Raw genomic sequence first — 16769 nt, forward strand, 5'->3', positions numbered from 1 at the left:
CTGCATGCTGTATGGAAACTGTTAAAGCATTTACAGGCACTTTCAGTGCTATCAAATTTATCTATGGCTACTTAATGTACCCTTCATGCACACTGGAGGTTATCCACATCTGCTTTGTTTCTATGAGTCATAAAATCGTAATCAAATGCTCTTTGCCATTAAATGTAGTAGTCATAAAAATGTACTAATCTGTCACAGGAAAGTCAGAATGAAACATAAGTTTTATAGGATTAAGAACGATTATGAGCCTGCTCAAACTGATCATTTGCTCTATGTGTGGAGTTAGAAAAGAGCAAGAAGGAAATGCATGGAAACTGACATATTAATTGGGCTGTTTTTCCTTTGTGCTTTGGAATACCGACACAGTGAGTGATTTTATATGATGCCATGAATTTACCAGATAGCTTGTCTGCTTGCCAAAACAAATTAAGAAGTTGATTGAAACAAACATGAATGTATCAAAATTACTCAAAACCCATCAATTTAACCTCTTCTGTTTTAAACTCCGAATAATTTATACTACTTGTAAAAAAAGTAATTTCAGTTTTATGCCTACATTTCTCCCTTGCTCTCTCTTGTCCTTCCTATTGTTTCTTCATATCATACATTAATGTAATAGAGTTGACAGAGATCTCATAAAATATAAGTTGTCCCAAGTTCTGTGTAAATAGTTAGCCACGTAGCCATGAAAGACTTTTTAAGTATTTGTCTGAAGGAAAGTGTGTAATGAACACATGCTTCTTGAGCTCTAGAAAATGCTTGGATTTTTTTACATGTGCTCCAGTTGCAGGAGAAGATTCAGTTAGAAATTATATCATGATGATATGTTGTAAGAGAGGTATGTCTTCAGGGATGAAATGTGCATATTTTAAATAGTTATCAAATACATTGTATCCTTCTAAGAAAGCTGTTAGCTGTCTCTCTTCATGTAGCCTATTAGTTCATTGCAACAGAAGTGAAAATAAAATGAACCCAGGCCTGACTTCAGAATATATTTATTTCACACTTCAAGAATGCGTTTAATTCACATAATTATTCCTTGCCTTTTTTACAGACCACTGAGTATGATCATTTTTGCTTTATTACTAGGGTGGATATTTCAGACTTCCCATGAATTGTTACTCGTGATAAAAAAATAGGAAATAAATGCCTGGTCCAATTTGAGACTGCCACTATATTTTTTTCTTTTCTAAGAGCTGTCTGTGAATGCAAGGTATTAACAGGGAGCTGTGTGCAGATTTGGTAACAACAGACAACAAACAATGGGCTGCAGAGTACAAAAGGAAAGAACATTAGCTTGCAAGCCAGAGCAAGCCATAGATTTGTAGACAGCTAAGTCCTCTGTAAAAAATATTTTTTAAACCTATGTTCTCTCTGAAGATCATTATTTTAACCAGTTTTTATTACTGGTAACAATATTGTCTTTGATACTTTGCAATTATAAGTCTGTAGAGAAATTGTTTTTCTTGATAATCAGAGTCAAAATGTCACTCAGTTAAAATTTAAATGTGCAACTATACTATTATATAAGTTCAGGAATATTTTCCACATTAAATTTCCTTTTGAAAGTGTAAATAGCTTGATAAAAGCAGAAATATTTTAGAATCAAAAGAAAGCAATAATTGTTACTAATATCACCATGAAATGCAAATTGCATTCAAAAAATGTCCTTTTTTTGAAAACTCTCTTTCAGGGACGAAGCTGTGAGCTTAATTACAATGATTGTCTTATACACTCCTGCTCCACTGGGTTTCTTTGTGTTGATGGAATAAACAATATCACCTGTTTACCTACTATGCCCCAAAGCAAGAAAATTCTCAGTGAAATGGCGGAAGTGTTTCCTGCTGAAAATTTAGACAATGACCTTCCATCAGCACTGCCTGTGTCTATGGAACTTTGGTCTAAACAGGTCTCTCCTGATTTACATGCAGGAGAAGTGTCCCAAGGTGAGTAGAAAGAGCTCCTGAACAATGCATATATCAAACTTCTTTCCTTGTCAGTGCTTCTGAAATGGTTAGAATATTGGAAATATAATTATTTTAATAATTAAGATTTTTTTTAATTTCATGTATTCCCTTCTATTTTTATTGTATTTACTCCAACATCCTTTCTTAATTGCATTTATATTTAACTGCAACATTACCCTTTTCTCTCAAAAGAATTTTTCCCACCATCTTTCACATCCACTTTCTTATAGCTGGGTTTTCAGTTTTCCAGAGTGTACAATTTCATATGCCTCATATTGTGTTCAGTAATCTCTGATTCTAATGCCAATCTTCTCTTCTTCCTTGGCTAGTCAGCAGGAGAGAAAGATAATTTGCCTTACTCCATGGGGACTTTGATTCTTTTTTCCTAGTTCACATGTTTTCTGAGTGCTTCTTTTTCTTTGCATCTAGATGTTTTTAGTCTAAAAATATATTGGACAAACCTCTCAAAGTCTCTTCTATTCTAATTGTTTGTAGAGATGTTTTGGGGAAGCCAAAATTTGCCTATCCTGTTATTTTAAAAAGATTTGCAAAAAAGTCAAAAGTAACTGAAGTGCAACATTTTATTATGAAGATTGTACCTTCACTCTAGCCTCTTCATTTTACTAAAAATAGTATTGCACAGGCATTCCCTTTACAGATAGTTTCAGAATTTTTCATTTATATACCTCTTCAAAGTGATTACTTGTATAAAAAAAGCTGAGTCCTGTTTTTGGTGAGGGCTGAGTTAGTTTTGGTGAGGGCTTTTTGTTTGGATTTTTGTCTTTTTTTTATAAATTTTGTTTTGGTTTGTTGTTTTTGTTGTTGTTTTGTTTTGTTTTTCGGTAAATTTGGGTAAATGAGTTATAGCGAATATTGGGTTTTGGCATACAGAATTCTCTTGGGGTTGACTGAGTGATTGATTGAACTGCTTGTTCTGCCTTTTCCTTCGCAAGAATCACATACTCATCTTCCATTTTTTGATTGATATTGTCTGACTATTTTCCTTCAAACAGCATCTCTTTATAATCATCATTTTCATCACTTATGTTCTTTAAAGAGACAAACAGAAACTTGGCAAAATGATTAGGTAATGTTAAACAGCTGACAACAGAGGAAATTCAACTAATACTGGAGACAAAACTGCATGATCCAGACATGGAGATCTGTCATTCATGAAATCAGGGTACTTTCTGAAACATTCAGCTGAGTAGTGTATCTCAACAACTACTTTTCACTCACAGAGTTACAGTAGCTCTGAGTTCAAAACACATCTATTTGTAAAAGTAAATGAGACTCTTAAAATATTTTCAAAACAGTCCAATCAAGTGCTCTTATGCGTATCTTCTTCCTAAAAAACCTTCAGGCATAAATTTACTGATGGATACTGAAAAGCTGTCATTGTTTGAATCCCCTAATGATGAGACATCCTACTGGGTTTTATTGGCACAAGTCACATCTGTGAGAACAGAAATTTGTAAACTTTTAATGACAAACCATTTATTTTTACATACCTGTTTTATACAAGTTTATCAGCTATACTGTACTGAAACAAATGACTGCTCTGCCTGGTAAAGAACTCGTGAGTACACCCTGTTACCTGGACTTCACAGTACATCTGCAGTGGAGTAGGTTCTGGCCTTTATCAGCTGGTGCTTTGTCTAGTTCCTCATTTCTATTCAGAGAACCTTTGTGAGGTGGTTGGGTGTTTTTAAACAAAGATAAAAGTGTCTGTCAAAGTTTCCAGGTGCTTGGAAGAGATTTATTGTCACCCAGAGGCAGAGGCTGATATGGCACCTGCTGCCGTACCTGCCACACAGGCTACTCAGCAGTAGAGAAGCAGGTTGGAGGCTGCTGCAATGCTGACAGGAGATCAGCAATTCAAGTTTCATCTCACTATAATAATGTTTTTAGGATTTCAGGTGTTCCTTTCATCATACTTATATATAAACTCAGGAGGTATTTCTACCTCTTGAGTATATAGTTATAATATTATAGTATAGGTTATAGTATATGAGTATATGGTATAAAAGTATAATCAACATTTTTAATATAAAATAGGTACGGAGAAAAGTGCATATCTCTTGAGGTAAATTTTTTCTGTATTTAGTACAATTAACATGACACTTCTTGTTTCACAATGAGACAAATGATGGCTGCATTTTTTAAAAGCAGTGCTACTTTTAGAATATTGCAACATTTCAGAAATAAATTCAGGGAATTAAAAGGACACAGGAAAAGCTAAGAATTCTGGAATTAGGTATTAGGGAATATTGATTGGTTTGGTCTACATTTTTATACTGTACTTTTATAAAACAAAATGAATATCCATAAAGCCAAGGAGAGGTTTTTTTGCTTTTCATTCTTTGCTTGAGGGCTTGTGTTGGAAAAAATGACTTTATATCATTGATTTAAAGCACTAAGGGGAAAAAAAAATATTTCTAGACCAGGAAAGATATGTATAAAGATGCCAAAAGACAAATAAACAATTTTTGTGGAGTATAGAACACGGTTATTTTCATGTGAATGCTTGCCTAAATAGATTTCATTCTCAGTACGCATACATAAATACACAGATCAAATTCATACTGCCAGAACTGCCTCAAGTTGTCTCAAGAGGTCAAGTTATCTGAGCATACCACTATGGATTTTCAACTGGTCATGATATGACCTAAAAGGAATTTTATTTGCATTTTTTGTTGCTGTTGTTGTTCTTGTTTTAGGGAGTTTTGTTAGCTTGATTGGGTTTTATAGTGGAAAAAATAGAAAAGGAACAACAATGCATCTCCAAAAGTAATAGCTACCCTTACATTGATGCATAAGCAAATCTATGTCTTTTTTATTGGGAGAGATAAGACTATTAAAAAGCTAAGTGAGAAATGCTTTTGGATGAGTAAGATCTTTAATACACAATCCATAGTAGGAGAAACATGTCAAGCTGTTAAACTTGTTGTACTCGTCTATAATTTAATCTACACAGATTTTGTGTATTTGTTAATAATCATTTTACTAAAACTTGAGAAAAAATACTGATGACCCACCCAGATAACTCGCAGTCTCTGAAAAATGGGTACTACCTACTTTTCATATATTTTAGAGTAGCTATTCCCATATGACAATCGGTAGATCCATTACAGCAAGTTCTAAGATACCTTAAAGTAGCAGAGATCTCTAGAAAAGGGCTATGAGAGATGAGATATATCTGGCAGAAAAATACATTTTTTGATCTGGTCTCCAGGTGTGCTTTTCCACTGCCATAACATTGCTTGTGGCAAATAAGGTTTTGTAAATACATTTGTTTTTGAAAAAAATATTTATTGTCATAGAAATTCTTTCATGTTACCAGAGGGGATGACCTAAGTTCTTAATCATATGTTTGTTAGCACTCGGTGAAATTCTGTATGACGTTCTCTGTTTCCCATGCTCTGCCAGCAAATAATTGCCCAATAAGCAACAATTGACAGAAATTGAATGCAGAGAACTTTCTTTCTTTCTTTTTCTTTATTTCTTTCTTTTTCTTTCTTTCTTTCTCTTTCCCTCTTTCTTTCTCTCTTTCTTTCTTTCTTTCATTTCCTTCCTTCCTTCCTTCCTTCCTTCCTTCCTTCCTTCCTTCCTTCCTTCCGCCACTTCCTTCCTTTCTTTCATTTCTTTCCTTCCTTCCTTCCTTCCTTCCTTCCTTCCTTCCTTCCTTCCTTCCTTCCTTCCTTCCTTCCTTCCTTCCTTCCTTCCTTCCTTCCTTCCTTCCTTCCTTCCGCCACTTCCTTCCTTCCTTCCTTCCTTCCGCCACTTCCTTCCGCCACTTCCTTCCTTCCTTCCGCCACTTCCTTCCTTCCGCCACTTCCTTCCTTCCTTCCACCGCTTCCTTCCTTCCGCCACTTCCTTCCTTCCGCCACTTCCTTCCTTCCTTCCGCCGCTTCCTTCCTTCCGCCACTTCCTTCCTTCCGCCACTTCCTTCCTTCCTCCACTTCCTTCCTTCCTTCCCGCCACTTCCTTCCTTCCGCCACTTCCTTCCTTCCGCCACTTCCTTCCGCCACTTCCTTCCTTCCTTCCTTCCGCCACTTCCTTCCTTCCGCCACTTCCTTCCTTCCTTCCTTCCGCCACTTCCTTCCGCCACTTCCTTCCGCCACTTCCTTCCGCCACTTCCTTCCGCCACTTCCTTCCGCCACTTCCTTCCTTCCTTCCGCCACTTCCTTCCTTCCTTCCTTCCTTCTGCCACTTTCTTCTGCCACTTCCTTCCTTCCTTCCTTCCTTCCTCCCTCCCTCCCTCCCTCCCTCCCTCCCTGTTAGGGCAGCCAAGCATTGAAACAAGTTTTCCAGAGTCTCCATCCTTGGAGATATTTAGAATTAAACTGGAAAATGTCCTGAGAAACCTCTTCCAGCTGACCCTCCCCTGAGCAGGTGAGGTTAAATTAGATAAACTTTAGCAGTACCTTCAAACCTCAGTAATTCTAGGATTCTGTGGTACCACGTAATGGTTAGGACAGAATTGCCTTTCAGACATTGTTTATTAAGACTCTTAGAGTTTACTTCTATGCAAGTATCTAGTTAGTCACCAAGAGTAGGATTCATCTTACCTATAGCTATCCATTCATTAATCTGTGTAAACTACATCGCTGTAATAAATGAAGAAAAATTGCACCATCTGCTTTAGATGTCTGCTCTGGGATAGGATGCAAACTTTTCTCCTTTCCTTAATATATACTATTCTGCTTCTTTGCACTTTTGGTTTTGGCAAAGGAATTGAATATTGCTTTGAATGTTCTGCTTTGGTAATGTATGTGGATCATAGAGCTCACAAAGACATTTGAAAGACAAAACCCGGCAGAACCAGACATGAATGTTAACAACACATCTGCTACTACACAGCAGCTAACTGAATTTACTTCCATTAATTATGGAGAAAAACATACATTAAACAAATACTTTACTGAAGTGTATTTTCATGCTCCTATTGAGTCACCTACTTTCACTGCCTGTGTACAATATTTCATTATTTCCTTTAAGACTGCCTAAAATATTAAATATGTTCTGAACATATCACTAATAGTCAAATTGGTACGTTATTACAAAGCTCTTCATGTTCAGTATTACTTTGTTTAAAATCTTGCTCTGCAAAAATTCCAATTTTGATTGCATTATTGGTTAAACACCCCTAGCATAAAGCAAATTTCAGGGTTTTGGATTTTACGCACTGCTTTTCTTTATAATATAATGCTTTTTCAGCTTTCTCCTTAATCAAGTTCTATTCAATTACAACAGGGTGCACTTGGTTTCTGAAAAATATTGAAACTACATGATGCCTTTGCCTCCTAATCTGTCTTTATCATAATGAATTGTTTTTGTTATATTCACTGGATTTGTCATCACTCTCATTATTCCTTTAAGCTTTGTCTTTCATCAGTTCGGCCAGACATTACTATTCATTCCATTGCAATTTCCCTGTTCTCAGTATCTGTAATCATATGCTGGTTTTAAACACATGTTATTATATCTGCCACATCAAGAAGGTAATTACTTCTGACATAGTGAAGTTACTAGCTATGTAGGTTAGCATGGAATTTCATGCAAAGTGAGTGCTTTGAACACTGATCCATTATTTGCACTTTATTTGCAACTGCTAGAAGCTTTAAACTTGGTAACTTTCCAGACCTCTTTCACAAGCAGTCATTTTCCCTAGAGTTCTGATAAAGAAGACCTAGAAGAGTAATCACAAGCCTGGCCTACTTCTGGTTTTACTTAAGTGCAACCTGCTGCCCTGCAGGCAAAAGCATTTTGATAGCCTGCAACTGTTAAGTGTAATTTTTTACTCTGATTGCTTTGTGCTCAGACTTCTCAGCAAGCTAGGTATATAGGAAAATCTGTAGGAATTCCATGTAAATGGACATCACAATAAGAAAAAAAAATAAGAAATTAAACTTTCATTTAAGAACTATACATAATTTTATATTTTCTAGATTTCTGTATCAAAATAAATTTAAATTCCCTTTCGAGCTGACAAATATATTCTGCTTTCTAATCATCAAAAGTGTTCTAGTAATATCTAAATATCTTCTAGGCTATGCATTGTCTATCTGCTTAGAGGCTCATTGTGCTCAATATTCCCAGCTATTTTAAAGCAGAAAGAATCATGATATTGGGAATAAAACTCTTGGCCAATGACAGCAGATGTTGAGTTTCAGGTATGAGGTAATTTGAGAACAGTATTTATGCCATTCAGTATCTCCAGTATCTCCTGTCATTTGGAGTTTCAAAGCTGGTGAGATCTATGAGCATCATCTACTCCTGGAACAGGGAAATATTCAATAGCATCTTCTCTGTTTGAAAAACATTGCCCTAAGAAACTTCCTACAGGCATAGTTAACTTCCTTATGACTGGGAAAAAAAAATACCAAAACCAAACAAAAAACAACAAAAAAATGCATTGACTAGTACAAGTATTTCTGGGTTAGGGAAGTTGGTTTTTTTCCTGTAACTCAAAAGATTGTCTTTGATTTTTTGAATACTATCAGCATTCTATGTTAAGATTGATTTATATTGTAGATTTTTGAACCAACCCAACTATATAACACGTGGGCTAACATTCCTCAGCATGGCAAGTGTACTGTTTTGAAAATCTAAAACTGTCATTTGTGTAGTGGGTTCTGAGGAGCCTAAGACAATTATGATTACTTTTCTTTGAAGAATAGCAAATAAAATATGTGAGGTGCTCCATGTAGCTCACACTTTGCATTTACATTTCGGAGCAGTTATTGAATTAATTATGCTTTGCTCTTAAACCTTATTATGAATATATTGAAAATAAATCATGATTATCAACCTCTGCATTTTAAAATAAGAAGGGATTTTAGAGTCATGAGAACCTCTGAGTAAATCTTTCTCGGATTATTTATTTGAAAAACCTATTATTTAGTACAATATGAAAAGTATCCCAAATGTACAGATTATTCCTCAGAGGTACTGCTGCATTCCCTGGAGTTAAGTAATCCTTAGGGATGATTTAGCAGCATTCAGGAAGTGTAAACACTGTCAGTTCAACTTTTTCTTCATCTTAGCTGAGGTAGTAGAGAGGTTCCTGCATGATTCCCTTGAGCAAGAAACTGCTCACTGGCAGTGGTAAATTCTGATAGTAACTGGGATCTGAACAAAAGAGAGGAGCACAACAGGAGGGTTGCACTATTGGATTCTAGTGCAAGATCTCTAGTCCTGTAATTGAAAAACACTGTTCAAAATCTTAGCAAACTTGACCCGTAGTGAAGTTTAAATAATGTGAATTCCTTCTCAGGAAAAATAAAGAAATAGAAAATAATTCTTTTCCTTTGTTTGGGATCTCTGCTTACATGGACATTACAGTAAAACAGAGAAACTGTTGGCTCACCATTATCTATAAGTCTTGGTTTTGTTCTCAGATCAGTCATGTGTACAGATGTAAAGAGGTTAGTGTGCTTTGGAAAATAAAAGAAGGAAAAAACCAAATCTTCCGAAATTCTAGGATATGTGTTTGAAATGAAGTAAGCTGTGGGATGGGGAGGGTAAAAAGGAAAAATCGTATGATGTAAATGGATGGGGAACATTGTAGGGTTAGGACAAGACAAAACAAATGTATACACAGTGAGGTAACAGGGGACAGGATATTCAGGGTGACACATTCAGGAACAAGACTTGAAATAGTACATATTGTTGGCCTGAAAAAAAAAAGTGCCTGTACTCATCCTGGGTACCCCTCAGCTTCTGTCAATGTATAAGTCTTAAAAATTTCTATATTTACTCTGGTGGAAGCAAGAGGTAAGACCTTCTCACGAGTAAAGCACTATCCCTACTGCAGTGTGCCATGTTGCATCACCGTTTTACCTTCTCATTATCTCAAATTTTAACAGCCTTGTAGAGTTGTGAGTGACAGTGGCTTCTGCACCTCAAACCTTTGACCACAGGGTTTGTGTTATTTCAGGTAGCCAGTAAATCTTTATGTGCAGATAGGGAAAACATAAAATGACTTCATAAGGCAATCCTACTTTTCCTTTTGATGTCACATGGGTCAACATGTCACAAAGATTAAACTGATTACTCAATACTCTTGAGATAATCGTGCTTGATTAACAGTAAGCTTCCCTGTGACTTGACTTGGCCTCTCAGCAATTTTTCATATATAGCTTTTCTTTTCTTCTTCTTGAAAAGAAAGGCACAACATATTTTTCACTATTAGTAAGTACACAATGTGGAGCTGGAGCAATTTCTCTCAAGTTTTTGTTGTCTTAGCTCTGCTTCAGAAATTAGAGATGCCTTAAATACCTTTAAATGCCTGTTCCTAACACTGTCCATTTATGTGTAACTAAGCAGTTGCTAAATGCTTGTTTGGAGAAGAGAAAGGCTATGCCTATTCTGCATATCTAAATAGATCAAGAATATACCAAATGAAAAATGTTTCATTGTTCTTATGTGCTGGAAAAGGCTGCTCTCCATCTGAAGTTTGTATCTTACAGCTTTTCAGTCACTGTTTTCTGTTTTGTGGGCTGAAGAAAAAAAATATTTAGCATATCTTGGCATGATTTATTGTAAACATTCTTTTTTTTCTTCCAAGCTGGGCAGGTGCAAGGTTGTTAATCCTTACTTAGATCATGATTTGCTTTTTAGCAAACTGTCATATATTCAAATACCAGAGGAATGCTGCAGTTTAAAGTGTCACAAACACTAAATCATATGGCAGTTCAGTCATTGTGTGTATCATAAGCAGGTTTTACACTATTAACTCTAAAAGAGTAATTTGAGAATGACCTTTTAGAACTATTTGCTGTCCAGAATTTATTTAGTATCTCAATAATTAAGTCAGGAAAGTTTGCAGGGGATAAAATATACTGAAAGTAGACACTTTAGAAATAATAGTTTCTATCCAGTCTTTCAGGATATAAGTAGGACTGAGAGAATAATTTTCCTTACACAGAAACGCAATTGTGTTCCAGTGCTGTGCTTCTATCATAGATAATGTTGTGTCTTTAAATCCAGGAGCCAATTTCTCACCCAGAGTACAACACGGTTGTCCAGCTGAATGCTGGACATTTGGTCCAGAAGGATACAGTGAGGGACAGTGTGAAAAGCTTTGCTGAAGTCCAAAAAGATTACACCTAATGGCTTCCCTAGATAACTAGGTGAGTTACCCTGTGGTAGGAGGAAATCAAGTTTGATAAGCAGGACTCCCTGTTCATGAGGCCCTGCTGGCTGTGACTGATGACTGTGTTGTCCTCCATGTGTTTTTCAATACTCCCCAGAATTGTATTTTCCATGATTTTAGTGGGCATTGAAGTAAAACTGACAGGCCTGTAGTTTCCAGGGTCGTCCTTGAAAATCAGGACAACATTTCCTAGTTTCCAGTTAACTGGGAACTCTCTGGATTCCAAAGACCACTTGAAAACCATCAGTTTTAATGGATTATTTTGAATATTTTTATCTTTGTAAATATTAGTAAAAATAATAGGTTTTTTTATTGGTGACAGGAATTTAATTGCTTTTATACTTTAAAATAGAAGCAGAGAGAAGCAGAACTTTAAACAAAAGACAAGTACTAGAAGAAAATATAATTTTTTTTTCATACACCTCAATATTAAAAAAAGATATCTAAACATTCTTTTAAGAATTAACCTCAGCGTGACTGTTAGTATCTGTGTTTGATTTGAGGGGTAAGAAGTATCCAGTATACATTCTTTTCTCTGTTGAAGAGAGAAGAAAAGTCTCTGATACTGGACAATCTGCTGCACGTTTCTTATTCCGAAGAGCATTTTTCAAATTTCATAATATGTAATGCTCTAGTATTTCCTCTGAAATTTAACCTTAGCACCAGGTGTTTCAGTTATTCTGATGTTTGTGGTTTCTGTGGCTTCTGCAAAGCCTTTTCATATAAGTAGAGTATGTTTCAGACCTTTAGAAATACGACTTCTAAATCTGAAAGACCATCATCCTCCAAAAATGCATTGCATTCCTTCCAAGATGCATTGCATCTGATTAGCCAATCTATCTCTCCATGAGTACTTATAATGATTGGAGGAGGGAGAATCAGTACCTGTTTAGACACTCAACTGCAGCTTTTAGCTGTGGCTATATGACATCTAGTAAACAAGCTTCACATACTGACTAGATTTATGTGACTGTGGTTACAAAACAGGTTCTTTTAGGCCAAAAATATTTATTTTTTATTGAATTTATTTTAGTTCTTTGAAATTAAAAATATTGAATTTCAAAATTAAAGAGTATAAACCAAGAATTTCATTATTGGGATTAGAAATGGACTTCATTTACTATACTTATTTTTTTATTGGTCTATATAAAAAGGCAGTGGGAGAAAGAAGTGAAGGGATTTAATTTTTTTTCCATATCATTCACTGAAGCAGATAGGGCTATTATTCTACTTATTTCTTAAGGTAATTCTTCTATCTATGTTATTTTTTTTCTTCTAGTAGTTGTTTGCCTTTTATATTCCACCTTTTTCCATAACCTTAAATGTAGAAAGGAAATAGAGTATCAGTGATGCTCTGGTGCTAAGTTATAATCCTGACCACCTCTAAAATTGTGAACCATTAAATCTTACAGCTTTAATTAAAGTCTACTGGACAGCCATCCTCTTGAAAGATAGGTTCCTGTTCAAGACTGAAAAACTGAGCCAAGTTCTATAATACTGACTCATCTAAAATTCCTTAGGTATGGGAGATTGTTTTCACTGTAACCTCACTGGATTTTTTTCCACATTGAATAAACTTTCTCAAGATCAAGTAAAGATCTGTTAAGCTCTGTTATTTATCTTCCATTCACTTAAAGATAGTAGCTTCAGGAATTGTATAAAACAATATGTGAGGACAAGGACTTGGCAAAATTTCAGAATTTACATTCCTATATGGTCAATAGTCCAGGCGATGAACCTTAGTAGCTCACATAAACAAAAATAGAAGAATTGGTTGGTTAGAAATTCAGCCTTCAAGCTTTTGTTTAAGAGTGAGATTGTTTGTATTAACAGCATTTTATATGTATTAGAATTGCAAACTCCTGGTTAAGGAGTAAAAACCACCTGAATCCTCCAACCACAGTAGGCAGTGAATGTTATACCTACCCTGAGTATGGAGCACTTCAGTATAAATTCACTGTATTTTACTTGAGCTGCTTCTACAGGCAAAGTGTATATTAGATAGTCAGTTAAATAATTTGTTTCAATTATTCTTCCATGAGCTAGAATGGCTGATCAGGAATTGGCACTACTGACGTAGAAACTGTGCATTGAATTTTGGTTTAGAATGAAACACACTGTCCTTTATGTCTGCTTTGTCACCTTTGGGTTTATGTTTGTCTGCCTACTCCAGCCTACATCCCCAAATTACTGCTGGAGTCACAGGAGAGGTTTTTGAGACCATGAGAAAGAAATGGCTGTAGACACCCTTCTAGTTTAAAGTCATGCCCTTTCTGTTTCTGTTCTCTTCCAAAGCATAGTAACATTTCTGACACAGCAGTACAGTGAAGCACTTGAACAAGCACATTGTTTGGACATCTTGGGACTCATAGAAATTCCTGGGTTTTCAGAAAATGAGATGCTGTTGCTTTCCATCTTTTGAGATAGAATTTGTTCATTGGGGCATCTTAACACATTTATGAATTTTGAAGTAGTAGAAAACATTGCAAATGCCAGCATCCCAACTTCTGAAAAGAGTTCATCTTCTCAGTTTTTATAATTATGGTTAGAGCATCTTCTATACTTTTTCTGGATTTTGGAGATCTTTTTTATTTTGGTTCTTAAATCATTAAGTGGCTAATTTGTGCTGTGGTGTAAAATCAATGTTGGAAGCATAAAATAAACGTAATCAGGGCCATGCCTTTAGTGCAGTAACAGCTCTGGTCCTTTGTATGTTTTCTTAAGACAGCTAGAACCTCCTTTCTTTACCATATTATGAAATATTTCAGACATCTAAAAAATACTGGCTACAATATGCATTTCTAAATTTCTGTCAGTAACTGCTAGCTTGAACCTACTTCATCATTACTTATATGAGAGTCAGTAAAGGCTCAGAAATTAGAAAAATATGACCATATTATAATCTGCTCTTTCTCAACTGCAAATAATGTTGAAAACTTTCATACATTTTAGAATTATATTTCTTTGTAACCAGTTGATGTCACTAAAATATTTACTTAGATTTGAACATAAATGGTATAACTGTGTGTATAAGTGAGACTTCCATTGAATAGATGAATAAAACATTTATCAAAGGCACAAGTAAAAAAATGAGTATTTATTTTAATTGTTCTGATTATTTATAATATACTTTTAAACTTGGTGGTTCCCATCTAGTAAAAAAATAATATTCCAAGCGTGACTTTTTTTCCCTGGGGGTCTCCCCTATAGCAAGCATAAAAAGCTTATTGGTGCATCCACATACGGCTGATGTTGCCCTTATTAATTTGGGGTATTTTTAATTTTATATTTAGGTTTCTTGTTTTGGTTGTCTGTGCCTCTTTTGTTCTGGAACATATCCATAACACCAGATATCAGCAATGTTCACTTGAGCTCCAGTGTTTACAATAGGATAATTCTTCAATGCCATTAGCAGAATTCTCATGTGAAAGGCAGGGCTTTTTTTTTTTCTTCTCAGTGTTATGATAAGACTACATATAAATATTTATAAATATCCATGTTTCTGTAGGTGTACATTTCATAGGACAGCAAGTTCTGTGTACAGTCCTACAAGCATTTGCTAATGTTTGTAACGCTTCCTGTCATGAACTTGATTCTGCAAGTTGCAGAATTTAAGCCTCAGCTAGCTGTATATGTTTTGTTACACCAATTTTAAAACATTTGTATGGTCTATGAGGTTTTCTTTCTAAAAATGTAGATGCTTTCTTTATGTATATTATATATCACTCTTATATACATTTTTTCAGGGCCCTAATGTGTTTAACTAAAATTGCCTTTATAAAAAGTTTTTTTTTTTAACTAGGAAAAAGAAGCAAATAAAGTTTCAGTGAGTTATCATTAGATAAGGTTATTTCAAGTGATTTTTACTGAAGGACCTTTTTTGCTACTAAAAAATTATTACTGTTATTGCTATAGTAACTGTTGAAAGTATCATGCCCCATTTGCAGGGTAAGCAAGTGTGGGTCATACAAATGATACAGATGTTCTCAGAATTAATTTGAAAAAGCTGTTTAAATAACCACTTCCCTGAACTCCAGCACGATAAACATTGTTCTGTATGTTTTAGAGCTATTAAAGCTTAATCCACCACATTTGTAATGAATGGTTAATCATTGCTCTTTATTAATTTCAAATGAAAACATCTCAATACCAACATTTACTGCAGTAAAATAACTTTAATTGTACTAATAAAACATTACCTTGATGAGATTGCAAAGCATCCTCCCATAATCAACATGTTAGTATAAAACTTCTGAATATTTTTTCTAAACCTTTGCTTAATGCCTTATGTTAAAAACTACTTTGGTTTTGTAGTACTACAGGCTACTATTATATGCAGCTTTCTCTTATCAAAATCAGTTAAAATGCCTTTATGATGCAAGTGTGATACAAGCTTGATTAGGTTATTACTGATAACTATTTAATTAAAATTTGTGTTAGGAAAAAACACAGTAAGAATGACAAGAAAAGTGATAGCAATTCCTCAAGTACTGAAGTGTTTACCTAATGCGTAGAGTAATCTCTGGGAATGCAATTTGCCAGGCATAATACAGCATTGGCCTGTAAAATGTAAGCAACTGCTTACGCAGGTGCATTTCATCTGTGGAAATGAAGCAAAGAAATGACTCATCCCTCTAAGCAGTGGGAGGTAAGGTCAACATGTTTTTGTTTCCCAGGAGATGACAGATGATGAAGTGAGATTTGATTTCATAATTGAAAGTCCCAGCAGGCTCAAAAGAAAAACAGCACAGTGTTTCAAGGGGAAAAAATATTCTAATGTACTTTAATATTTGTCAGTTTTTGATTTGTTTAAATTCAGATGCATATCCGTAAGGTTCAAACTTAAAAATAAAAAAATACTAACCAAACTTTTAAATAGCATTTTCCATTTGGGAACAGCTGGTAACTTTATATTTACAATCATTATAATTTGTACTTTTCATAAATGTTATTTTTAAGGTCAGATTTTGCAAGAAATTATTCTTCTGTTCTATCTGTAAAGGACATTGATTTTTGCTGATGTAACAAACTGCATAGAGTTCTACTCACCAACACAGAAAGTTGCTGTGTGGGTACAGCCATTCCCACTGCCTTAGCTTGCAGTGCTTTTAAAGGTCTTAAAACTAAGAGATTCTGAAATGCTTCGTCAGAACTCAACTTTTTTTTTCTACCTTCAGATCCCAGTCAGAATTTCAGAGATTGTGAAATAAAACCTTTGAAATTAGATGGAGAAAAACAAGGAGTTACATTGAGTGTCTTTTCAGAATAAACTGCCTTTGAATATTGTGGGACTTTCCTGTATTCCTTTTTCTTTTAGTGTCTTGACATTTTACTTGAAATTAGATTAGGAGGTTTTTCTTAGGCAGATAATGCATGCTTCTAAATGTAAAATTAAAATCAAGTGAACAAACCTCCCACAATGTAGTAATCAAATAGAAACTTTCCTGCCCTTTCTCAGAAAGTTAGGTAGTATTTACATTAATTAATCACATTGGCTTTTATTTTATTCATGAGCAAAATTATTTTTAATTAGAATATTAAACTCCATTCAATTAAAATCCAAATATACAGTCTGAGTCTACAACAGAATGAAACATCTGATCTTACAGACCACTGTGTGTGACACCAACTACATATTCTAA

General features: G+C 34.9%; 1 protein-coding gene across 1 annotated transcript in view; it reads left to right on the forward strand.

Moving 5' to 3' along the window:
* Window positions 1–16769, forward strand: part of EYS (eyes shut homolog) — a 702981-nt gene that overhangs the window by 366813 nt on the left and 319399 nt on the right. The window contains exon 31 of the mRNA XM_059842660.1: window positions 1694–1946. Coding sequence (XP_059698643.1) covers window positions 1694–1946 — 253 coding nt within the window. The remainder of the gene's footprint in view (window positions 1–1693; window positions 1947–16769) is intronic.

Source organism: Haemorhous mexicanus, chromosome 3, assembly GCF_027477595.1.
Source record: "Haemorhous mexicanus isolate bHaeMex1 chromosome 3, bHaeMex1.pri, whole genome shotgun sequence".
Lineage (NCBI taxonomy): Eukaryota > Metazoa > Chordata > Aves > Passeriformes > Fringillidae > Haemorhous > Haemorhous mexicanus.